Below are 12607 nucleotides of genomic sequence, written 5' to 3' on the forward strand. Positions count from 1 at the left end.
AGGTTTTAAAGACAAATCATTGGAGATATACGGTACTTGGATATATCAATAGAAAAAGAGAAGAAGCTACATACCAGTGCAGTTGTATCCATTCAAAACGCCATCGAGCACGACCCTTGTGGTCTGCTCAAAAACTTCTTGCTGGGATGAATTTTCATCAAAGACGCAATCAAACACAAACTTGATATCTTTATTTTTCCTTTTGGTTACGTCCCGATTGGTGGCACTTCTGCCGTGAAAAAAATGTACTTCTTCAACTTTTGGGTCAAAAACGAGAATGTGTTTATCAACCACTTGCACCACGCTGGTAAAATTGGCTACTTTCTCCTTCTCGTTTGGAGGACGGACTCTGATTACCACTCTTACATGACTGCAAATGCCAGATTCATCAGGGGCAGCCATGTTTTAATGTTTCGCAATCCAGGAGAACGGTTTTATTCTGCAAGAAGAAGAAAAAAAAAAAAGGTCAGGTGCAGACGACAGTAGATTATTTCATTCGAGAGAATTGGGTTGATTGATAAAACTCTGATCAGAGTGTGATTAGCACAGAGTGTTAGCACAGTGTGCTCCGATTCTCTCAGAGGAGCAGAAGAAGGTGAAAAAAATTTCAACAACTTAATTTTGTCAGTCTGTGAAATCGATCTGATGGTTTCCATGGACTTATATAGGCTTGCATGGCCATGAATGATCCAAATTTTGGATGAAACCTGGACATGCAGCCATTTTTTTTCCTTGAACTAGCATGGTCCAAGGGAAAAAAAAAATGGACTTGTGCATGGCCCCATAGCACAACATTGGTCCGAGTGAAATCCGTTTTGTCGGATCGCACTTGGACTGATAATACGGTGGTCTGTACGATCCCTTAAATGTTTATATTTATAGCAAACCCGTAAATTCAATACATGCAAGACAAGACGCAGGGAGCATGAATTCGAGTCTGACTGCAGAAATGCAACAAGGTGTATTTCTCTCAAACTCTGGCATTTTAGAGAATAATAGTTTCAAGATCTATCTGGAAATTATAAACAGAGACCAAACTAGTTCTTTGTTGCCCCTGGCCAGCTTTTCCTCGCACCAATCCAGGTTATGTACACACATAGAAAAGACCTATTCATAAGTGCTGTTAAAAGACAGTCAGGGACAGCACCAGACTAGTCTCCTCTCTGCCTACGGTCCATGACCGGATCTTCTACCGATATTGCGCAGTCTGGCTACGAATCATGCTGCATTTGGTTTAGGAAGCAAGAATAAAACGACAGGTTCCATTTATATATCCACATTGTACAAAGGTTTCACTAATTTCTGCACTTCTTTAAAAGGTGGAGAAGTCGTCTACACAGCCTGGTTGTTCTCAGATGCAACTGCCTACCCTTTACACTCTCTATATACACAGGCTCTGGCTGTTTAGTCCCGAGCGGTGAAAGAATCATCTTCCTGCGTGGTGTGCTAAAGCTTAGTAGTTCAAGTTTGGACTTGGAGTTTTGGTGTTGTGTAGTTTGCTGTAGTACGTGTGTGTTTATCTCCTGGTCCCTTTTCCCATTCAGTTTATTCCTCCCTGTCCCTATCCTCCTCCCTATTGTTGGTTAGGGCTTTTGAATGCTAGAGGTTTTCTGTTGACCCAGTTTTGTCTTTGTGTATGGTTTACCTTTCATTTCTGTCCCATGCCTCATGGGGTGGAGAGGGGGCAGATTATGTTTTTTTTTTTTTACAGGAGCATAGTATGGTTGGAGACTTAGGCCTCTCTACCTTTAAGAGTATCCCTGTAACAGGGACAGTTAGGGTCCCAGCTCCAGTTTGAGGCCCCTCTTCCTTACTGAAAAAAGTCATAACGTGACAGTTACAGAGCTGTAATGAAAGTAGCCACATGTATAACATATGCTAATAGCTATAAAGCAGAATACTGGAGTGTAGCTCATTCTGAGCTCTGTAATTGCCATAGGCTCAGGTGAGCTTCCTTTAGCAGTCTTGAACGCCAGTCACGCCTTCCTGGAAGCAAACACCCCTGGACTGGTTAGCGTTCAGAAGGTAAAAAAGTACACCTGCAGTGAGGTATCGCTTATTTATAAAAGGTGTAGATATTATTCATCAATTATAGTCATGAGGTCTCAGGCAGAGCAGGCTTTCCGGGTCTATTGGAAGATGGACCTGGGCTTCACTTGCACAGTTTACTCTGCTCCTAAATAGAGGGCAGGTTATGGCAATATGAAAAAGATCAGATTTGTATAATTTACTGCAGCCGTTAAAGCAACACAGAGTCCCACAGAAACATGGCAAGTGGCTTTCATCAGTGTCATACTTGAATGTAGGGTATGGTCACAAATGGTTGTGACCTGTGGAACCATTCAACTGTTCGCTGCTGAAGTCTTACAGCCAGGGGGGAAAGGGCCATACGAGTCTATTGAATAGGTTTATATTTGTTTAGGAAGTGAGAACCTATTACAATTGCTCATAATTCTGCAATAATTACTAATAAAATGCTTTCTGATTGTTAACGTTATAATTGTTGACAAACGATTCAAAAGGGGTCGTCCAGGTTGGAGAATAAAGTCAGTAGTCCGTGTCTGTGTGACTGCTGACTTCTGGATCGTCTCAGCCTGTAGTGTGCACAGCGTCCCGATTATCCATTTATGTGCACCTGGTCTCTCCGTCTCTCGGGCTTTCTGAAAGTTTGCCTCAAGGTATGGTCACACTAACCAATCTTGATTCAGAATAGATTTATTGGTAACCAGGCTGTGTGTGCCTGGACAATGGACATAAGACCTGTGAAACCTACACTTTCAATCTCTCAATATACACACACACGACACCACCCATGGACTGCATGGAACACACAACTAGTCTTTTTTTTAAGTTTTGCAATCAAGGAACAATTACTTTTACTGAAAAGTGCTTGGGGGGGTTCTTGTACTTTCTTTTATGTTTTATGCTTTTGGGTTTGTTCTCTGCTAAGATCTTTACTCCCATCATTAAAGGGGTATTCCCATCTCCAAGATCCTATCCCAATATGAAGTAGGTGTAATAATAAAAATATTAGCAAATTGTTGCATGCACGCTACTCAGTATGAGAGAAATACAAAGGAAGCACGAGTTCTTTTTGGAATTCTGGGAAAATCTCTTTTTCAAGGCGACCGTTAACTCTAATTCTTCAAAAGCAAAGGGGCACACAGCTATGACACAGTTCGGAGCTGGAGTTGATCACAGGGGTTTTAGTCATGCTTCTTTTATCGTACAGAATCGCTTCTTTCATGTAACGCTTAGTCTACATATGTGAAAGTCTCTTTACAGATAACATTTCTTCACAGCGGTGTCTTAACTTAAGCAGAACTGTACCTTCCACATGCAATAATGTGGGGGGATGAGTTTGGTGCTGCAGCTCTCATGTCTATCTTAAGGAAATTGAAGGTAAACAGGAGAAGACCTTGGCATCATCATTTTTCTGCAAGATTTTTCCATGGTGCTCAAACATATAGTCTAAATGAAATCTTGCATAGAGGAAAAAGGTGTTAATTCCCTTCTTTCTTCTATTTTCATGGGTGGAAGAGGGATTCTTTGCAGTTAATTGTCCAAAGATGGTTGCCCATCCCTCAACTGATATTGGGTGGAGATGGACACAGCATCTCCACTGATCCACTATTATCAGCTGCAGCTTGTGACTGGATATAAAAAGGATGCGGAGCAGAACCGCAAGGCTCCCATCACTACAAACTACAGGTTGGCAACCATAAAACTGATCAGTCATGAAAATGCTTAGGACATAACGCAAATGTATTCCCAATTAATCTACGAGTTACTGATACCATTGTTAGGCCTGAGTCATGCTACCTTAAGATATGGCCGAGTGCCATGCGATAAAACATCACATAGCACTCGGCCCAGTGTTACTCTATAGGGCAGCTCACATCTGCGATTATTTTTGCATGCTGATTTGGCATGAGAAAATAATCACAGCATTCTGTGATTGGCAGCGAGACTCGGCTCAATCACACCCATACAAGTCTATGGGTGTGAGTAATGATGGAAAATATGGAAAAATTGTTGCTCTTACAATATTAATTGTTGCAAAAAAAAACCCCCAAAAAACAAAACTGTCTTTTACTGTGTGGCCACAGACAAAGATAAAATACCCATATAAATTTCTTATCGTTGTAACCTTGCCGACCCGAAGAACAACGTCGTCTAATTACGTATACTGCACGAGGAGCGGAGTAAAAAGCCCGGTCTGCCAGTTTAGTGCACAGAAGCCAGATGGAGTTCAAAGTAACTGCTGACCCATTACAGCAAATGGACCAGTCAGGTGTGTCATCTGACTTACTTCAGGGTTCCATCTAAATCTCCGAATGATGTAAGTGCTCAGCGTAGAGCGCTGGATAAATGTGATCCCAAACGTTATGTTCCCAACAAAAGCTTCAACTCAATCCACAAAAAAGCAAGTCCCCCACTCAGGTCTGTCATCTGTTAACGGAAATATAGAGGGCTACCATATTACAGGTAGTACAAAAGGCTCTGGAAAAGTACTATGGCTCTTTGCTCCCCCAAAAGAAATTTAGCAAATGCTGCTCTCACTTCTGAGCCCCCCAGTGTGACCAACCACATTTTTGACATTTCTGTAGAGATGAGAGCTCACCTCTTTTACGGGTACATGTCTCCAGAATAACTAGAATAGCAGATTGGCTATTTTCTGTCAGCAACATCCACTGCTGCTTGTTTCTGGAAAGCACCCATGGAGTCAAAATCTTCAATATATCTGTAGATAAATTCCCAAAGGGTTATAATTTCCATAATGGGGTTACTTGAAGGGATTCTGCTCTTCTAGCACTTAGGGGCCCTGTATACGGCATCCATAAACTATTATAAAAATACACATAAAAATCTGCGCTCCAGGATGCGAATAGCGCTCCGTCCTTCCAGAGTCTCGATCTGTGGCTAAGCAGTACTGCACAGCCACATATGTGGCATTTCTACGTTCAGCAGAAATTGTGTAACAAATTTTAGTGTTGTTTGTTCCAATTTCCCTTGTATGAGAATGTAAAATCTGGAGCTAAAACACCATTTTTGAGGTAAAAATGTAATTATTTCTTTTTCACTGCCCAATGGTATAAAATTCTGTGACACACCTGTGGTGTCAATATGATCACTGCACCCTAGAGGAATTCATTGAGGTGTGTAGTTTGTAAATTGGGGTCACTTATGGGGGTTCTGTCCCAATGTGACAAGACACCCTCAAACCATTCCAGCAAAATCAGGAACTCCAATATGGCACTTCACGCACTCTGAGCTTTGCACGGTGTTTCCAAAGTAGTTTCCGACCACATATGGGGTATACGACTACTCAAGATAAATTGCACAACAAAGTTTGGGGTCCATTTTCTCCTAATATCCTTGTGAAAAAGAAAAAAAAACTGGATATAACAATTTTTTATGGGAAAATAATTTTTTTCATTTTCACAGTTCAACTTTGAAGCGCCTGTGCGCTAAAGGTGCTCACCACATGTCTAGATAAATTCCTTGAGGTGTCTAGTTTCCAAAATGGGGACCACTATTTAGGCACACCAGGGGCTCGCCAAACACGACATGACACCTGCAGACCATTCCAGCAAAGTCTGCGTTCTAAAACGTCACTCCTTCCCTTCTGAGCTCCGAAATGCGCCCCAACAGTTACTTTCCCCAACATATGTGGTATTGACATACTCAGGAGAACTTGCACAAAAAGTTTTGGCGTCCATTTTCTACTGTTAACCCTGTGAAAATAAACAATTTGGAATTAATATTTTTGTTGGAAAAATGTGATTTTTTTTTTGCACAACTCTAGGTTATAAAACTTCTATGAAGCACCTGGGGAGTTAAGGTGTTCACCACACATGTAGATAAATTCCTTAACGGGTCTAGTTTCCAAAATGGGGTCAGTTATAGTGGGTTTCCACTGTTTAGGCCCATCAGGGGTTTGCCAAACATCCACTTTAAATTCTAGCCATGTTTGCATTCATAAAGTCAAACTGTGCTCCTTCCCTTTTGAGTCCTGCCATGTGCCCAAACAATAGTTTGACCCTACATAAGGTGTATTAGTGTACTTGAGAGAAATTGAACACTTTGGGGTCCATTTGCTACTGTTAGTCTTGGGAAAATAAAAAAAATTAGGGCCAATGTAAAATTTTGGTGAAAAAAAAAAAAATGTATCGCCCAATCGTGGTGTATGTGGATTTGTGTACCCACTGTGCCAGAGGGCCAGGCCTACCCAGGAAGTAGCATAACTAAGTGGCTAACTTGGTGTTCACTGGAGCCTCGAGTAGTGAGGTCAGGCTTGTGTGGCAGGTAGCCGTCTGGTACCACTAGTGGGCAGAACCCAGTACTGTAGCTGCTGACCCCAGGGGTCATGTACACTGACAAGGATTTAGGGCTTTGCTCAGACATGCCAGTCTAGGATAGATCACTCATGGACTAGGGAATAGTATTCATGCACTGGCCGCTCCGGGACCAGGGGACCAGGCACTGGCCGCTCCGGGACCAGGGGACCAGGCACTGGCCGCTCCGGGACCAGGGGACCAGGCACTGGCCGCTCCGGGACCAGGGGACCAGGCACTGGCCGCTCCGGGACCAGGGGACCAGGCACTGGCCGCTCCGGGACCAGGCACTGGCCGCTCCGGGACCAGGCACTGGCCGCTCCGGGACCAGGGGACCAGGCACTGGCCGCTCCGGGACCAGGGGACCAGGCACTGACAGCTCCGGGACCAGGGGACCAGGCACTGACCGCTCCGGGACCAGGCACTGGCCACTTCAGGACCAGGGGTTCAGGCACTGACTGCTCCGGGACCATGGGACGGGTTCAGGCACTGGCTGCTCCGGAACCAGGGAATCGGGGTTTAGGCACTGGCTGCTCCAGGACCAGGGGCCAGGACTTGTCATACCTGGACTAGGGGACCTCAACTCATTAGCAGTACACCATACTAATTAAGGATTCACTAGGTTAACTACTCCCCTAGGGGACAGGGACTCTTTTATACATGATGCCTCCCAGCTGTACTCACGCTACATGCCTCTCAACTACAAGTTGAGAGCATTTAGTATAATGCGCACGCTGACCCTTTAAGAACTGGGAAGCATGGGCAGTATGGCGGCACGCATCTACAGAGTAGGAAGTGAAAGGGAATCAGGAGAACCTAAGGGACCACGCTGTGGGGCTAGGGTGGCAATTAAGCTGGCGTCCCTGCAAGGAGGGGAAGGGGACACCATGCAGTGGCATCGGCAGCAGCGTTACAAAAAGTAAAATGCTCATTTTTTCCTTCCACTTTACGTTAATTCCTGTGAAACACCTGAAGGGTTAATTAACTTCTTGAAAGTGGTTCTGAGTAGTTTGAGGGGTGCAGTTTTTAGAATGGGATCACTTTTGGGCGTTTTCTGTAATATAGACTCCTCAAAGTCACTTCAAATGTCATGCGGTCCTTAAAAAAAGAAAATAGTTAAGCAAATTTTGCTGTCGAGGACTGGAGAATGATTTCTGTCATAAAGTACGCCACAGCTAGTCATTAACTAGATGGTTGGGCGTTGTCACGCCTTTGTAAGGTCCATTTTGGCGGAGCTTGCCATGAATTGGGGGAAAAGGTAAATGTACGGCGCATTTTGACGGAGCTTGCCAGCAATTGGGGGAAAAAGGTAACAGTCGCTTAACTTTTTTACAACTTTGAAAAATCCCAATTTTCTTTTGTAAGTTATAAAACTGGTGTAAACATTTTGAAATATTTGAGGTTAACTTTCTCAAGTTGCATCATGTCTCAATTTCTGTTCTTTCAGAGTTTGTAGTTGATATGCGACAGTATCCAAAATGCACAACAACAGAACATGAGATATTGAAGCGGGAGGGAATGCTAGTCATATAGGAGGTCTGAGCCCCGCCGCTGAATTCTGAAAGTATCTCTCAATGTCGGTGGATATGTCGTGACTCAATATCGGTACAAGAAAAGTAAAGCTAACTGTGTACAAAGCTAATTAAGATCTATTTAGGAAGATCCTTGTATATGCAACGCCTAGTATGTTGTGCTTTAATCTATAAATGACGTCTAGCTGCCGTTATACTTGATCTGCTAAATGAATTGGTTCTCGGTCTCCAGCTGTGTGTCTGTCCACTGGGAGATTTAGGTGGCAGGAGAGAGAAGGCAAATGAAGAAGCCTCCCACACAATTCGGGAACCTTGGCCAGACAGCTAGAACGTTACACACGGTTTTGAACGATCGTCTTTTTTGAAGTTCAGAAAAACCACTGCACTTCCCAATGATATGAAGAAATTGCAGGATCCGTTTATGAACGTAGAAAGAAAATAAAGACAACTTGGTAAAGGAACGTCCCAGGTAAACTGGTAGGACGTGTCCTTCGTGTCGTTCTGAGGGGGCAGAGCAGGATTTCTAGGTCCCTCCTTCACAGAACCTGCAACAGTTTTGCTAGGAGTGTTTGACTCCTTCCCACCGAAGCCAATTTTCATTTTCGCTCTTTATTTTTTCCTCCTCTTCTTCCAAGAGACATTTTCTCATCCACATACCTGAATGGCAGCTTGTGTTTTGTAGTTTTGAATGACGCCATTCAATGTGCTGAAAAAACGGGAAATTCTTTTGAAGGCTGGTGACATTGGGAAAAATATGAAATTCTCTCATGATTCTTTGTGTTTTGTTTTTACAACGCTCACCTGAATTAGGATTCTTTGCATTTCCAGTGGTTTTATACTGATTCATGAATTGCGCCTCTGGCCAAATTGCATTTTTTGCATGGTGCCCAGATCGATGTTGATCGACAGTCATTTTGTATTTCTTCCATTTTCTTACTCTTGTATCAACAGTTGTCTCCTCATCCAGCGTTTTACTTATGGTTTAATAACCCATTCCAGCTTTGTGCAGGTCTATGATTTTGTCCCTGATAGCCTTATAAAACTCTTTGGTCTTGCCCATGTCGTAGAGGTTAGTCTGACTGATTAATTGAGTCTGTGGACAGGAGTCTTTTATAAAGGTGACTATGTAAGACAGCTGTCTTCAATGCAGGTAACAAGTTGATTAAGAGCGTCTAACTGGTCTGTAGGAGCCAGAACTCTTAATGATTGGTTGGTAGGGGATCATATACTTATTTCCCGCACTGTACGTCGGAGTTTCCATGTAAATCCCACAAAAATGTGATTCAGACAAAACGGAAACCACCTACCATGAGGCAGATGAAGACACTTTCACTCCATTCCGCATCTGCTCTGTTAGGATCAATCTTTTCAGGCGTGAACAGATGGAAATTGAGGAGTTGGAGGTTTGGCTTACGGACTCCACAGCCCTGCTGAGATCTCATCTCCCGAGTGTGACGGGAGTATTCTCCAGAGCAAGGAGGGACAACAGGCCTGGGAATAATCCAACAGATTTATTGACCAAAAAACAGGAACAACACGAAGGTAATTTGCAGAGTCCCAAAATAAGTCCACAGGAAACTGATTCGGGGGCACCTCCCGACAATCCTTGTGCCAGATCACAAAACCATAGTCCTTTAAGAGTCCCAGAAATCCACCACGATCACACAGAGGCCGAAGCTTCCTCAGACAGCCTCGTCCTTCTCTTTTAGCATCCAACTCACATCTGATCTTAAAGCAAGAATGTATTGTCAGGGCTCCTGGGATCAGTCCATCTGAAGGGGGGTAGGGGTCACACCTACTATTCAATGGTTTGGTCCATCAGAAGATTCTAGAAATGTAAGGGCTCCACTTAGTCTACAGGATGTGTATTGTAGGTTATCTTCTGCTTAGGAAAACAATAGCCAAAGTTCCACTAGCTGTTGACACAAGCCTAAATTAGATTATGGTCCAGGTACATCACAAGACATTGCAAGTATTGGGGGAAGGAGACATGGTTAATTTACAGCAAATGAACCAGAGGAAAGTTAAATGACATATTATACAAAATACAGGACAGGGCAAGACTGCAAATCATGACAATCCCTTCCCCTCCCAATTTGTGTACGTACTAGGGACCTCTACAGGTCACTGGTTAAGTACACACAGGCATGGCTGACAGGACTCAGGGCTCCTCTTGCCTGGACAGTCCATCTGCATTTTGGTGTTGGCTGCCTCTTCTATACTGTATGGTAAAGTTATAGGGCTGCAGTGCCAGGCTCCATCGTAGTAAGCGTCCATTGTCCCCAGAGACTCTGTTCAGCCAGGTGAGGGGATTGTGATCAGTAATGACAGTGAATTCTCGTCCATACAGATACGGCCTTAGTTTCCTAAGGGCCCACACTACAGCCAGACATTCTTTTTCAACAGTTGCATAGGCCACTTCTCGGTCCAGCAGTTTCCGGCTGAGGTAGGCAATGGGGTGCTCGTCCCCAGCTGCATTCACCTGGCTGAGGACAGCTCCCAGTCCATAAGCAGAGGCGTCCGTCTGCACAATGAATCTCCTCTTGTAGTCTGGAGCAGCCAGAACAGGGTCACAGACCAGAGCGTCCTTCAGCTGGTTAAAAGCCTCATCACAGGCTGGAGTCCAGATCACCAGCCGGGGCATCGTTTTCTTGGTCAGGTCGGTAAGAGGCTTGGCCACAGTGCTGAAATGAGAAACAAATTTTCGGTAATAACTGGCAGTGCCCAAAAAAGCCATAACTTGTTTCTTAGTTTGGGGTACAGGCCAGTCTCTAATAGCCTGGATTTTGGCAGGTTCGGGACGGAGCTTCCCTCCTCCTACTCTATGCCCTAGGTACTGGACTTCACCCATCCCCAATTGGCATTTATCTGGTCGAATGGTTAGGCCTGCTGCAAGAAGCAGGTCAAGAATAACGGCTACTTGGTTCAGATGTTCCTCCCACGTCTGGCTGAAGATAGCGATATCATCCAAGTAGGCACAAGCAAAGTCACCACATCCCCGGAGGATCTGGTCCACCATTCTCTGGAAGGTGGCCGGGGCATTCTTCATTCCAAAGGGCATATTTAGGAATTCATACAGACCAAAGGGGGTTATAAAAGCGGACCGTTCTCTCCCCTCCTCCGTCAGAGGGATTTGCCAGTATCCCTTACTGAGATCAAAGATAGTGACATATCGGGATCCAGCCAGTCGGTCTAGAAGTTCGTCAATACGAGGCATTGGGTAAGGATCACTGACGGTATGGTCGTTTAGTCGTCGATAGTCCACACAAAATCGAGTACTCCCATCCTTCTTGGGTACTAACACCACAGGAGAGGCCCAAGGGCTATGGGAGGCCTGGATTACCCCAAGCTGTAGCATCTCCTCCAGTTCGTGCTGCATGGTGTTTCGAACTGATTCAGGTACCCGGTAAGGAGCCTGTTGTATGGGACGGATGCCCTGAGTGTCCACATGATGTTGGGTGACGGTGGTTCGACCTGGTTGGGATGAGAAAGCAGCACGTCTCTGTTGAAGCACTCCCAGCATCTGGTTTTTCTGTAAGGAATCCAGGTGATCTCCCAGAGGAACCTGTTCCACAGTGGATGGGGCTCTCGCTGCTTCCACAAGATCAGGTAGGGAGTCCTCATCCTCTTGACCGTCCTCTGAAGCTAGCCGACAGCTTGCTATCATTGGAAGGGTCCGGTCATGGTACTCCTTAATCATATTCACATGGACAGTCTTTTGTCTTAGCCCCTGATCATCTAAAGCAAGAAGGTAATTGGTGTCATTCAGTTTTCTGAGAACCCGGAAGGGACCCTCCCATGTTGTCTGCAGTTTATTCTGCCGATGGGGAACAATCATTAAGACCTGTTGTCCTTCTACAAACTCCCGGTAGCGTGCTTTACGGTCATACCATGTCTTCTGTCTGGTTTGAGCCATCCGCACATGACTCTGGGCAAAACTAGCAAGTTGGGCCAGGGTTTCTCGCAGCTTTAGGACATAAGGGACAACAGGGGCCCCTGTATCTTCAACTTGCCCCTCCCAGTATTCCTTGAGCAGGGTTAAGGGTCCTCGGACCTTTCTTCCAAAGAGTAGTTCAAAGGGGGAGAACCCAGTGGACTCCTGGGGAACTTCCCGATAGGCAAACAAGAGATGGGGTAGGTACTTCTCCCAGTTTGAATCTCTGTCAGTGAAGGCCCTCAGCATATTCTTCAGAGTGCCATTAAATCGTTCACAAAGTCCATTTGTTTGGGGATGATACGGGGTCGTGCGGATCGCTCGTACTCCACAGGTGCGCCACAGACACTGGACCAGCTCTGACATGAACTGGGAGCCTTGGTCCGACAAGATCTCACTGGGAAATCCTACTCTGGTGAAAATGGTAACCAGGGCCTCGGCCACCTTGGCTGCAGAAATACTTGACAAGGCCACCGCTTCTGGATATCGGGTGGCATAGTCCACAACAGTGAGAATGTACTGCTTTCCAGATTTACTTGGTTTAGCCAGAGGTCCAATGATATCAACAGCTACTCTTTGAAAGGGTTCTTCTATTATAGGGAGCGGTTGCAGGGGTGCCTTTGGGTGATCTCCGGGTCGCCCTCTACGCTGACATATGTCGCAAGTTCGGCAGAAATGCGCCACTGCTTGGGAAATCCCAGGCCAATAGAAAGATTGAGTCAATCGCCTCTCGGTGCGGGTTTTGCCTTGATGGCCAGCAGTAGGAATATCATGAGCAAGGTGTAATAGGGGAATTCTGTATT

At 45.0% G+C, this 12607-nt stretch overlaps 1 protein-coding gene across 5 annotated transcripts in view; it reads right to left on the bottom strand.

Moving 5' to 3' along the window:
• The window catches only part of KIF18A (kinesin family member 18A), a 188370-nt gene that overhangs the window by 137712 nt on the left and 38051 nt on the right, over window positions 1–12607 (bottom strand). For all 5 annotated transcript variants that reach the window (XM_073576284.1, XM_073576282.1, XM_073576283.1 and 2 more), the window contains exon 2: window positions 75–439. In XM_073576284.1, the coding sequence (XP_073432385.1) occupies window positions 75–402 (328 nt within the window). In that variant the 5' untranslated portion in view covers window positions 403–439. The remainder of the gene's footprint in view (window positions 1–74; window positions 440–12607) is intronic.

This window comes from Dendrobates tinctorius, unplaced genomic scaffold (genome assembly GCF_039654945.1).
Source record: "Dendrobates tinctorius isolate UK_male_01 unplaced genomic scaffold, ASM3965494v1 ptg000048l, whole genome shotgun sequence".
Lineage (NCBI taxonomy): Eukaryota > Metazoa > Chordata > Amphibia > Anura > Dendrobatidae > Dendrobates > Dendrobates tinctorius.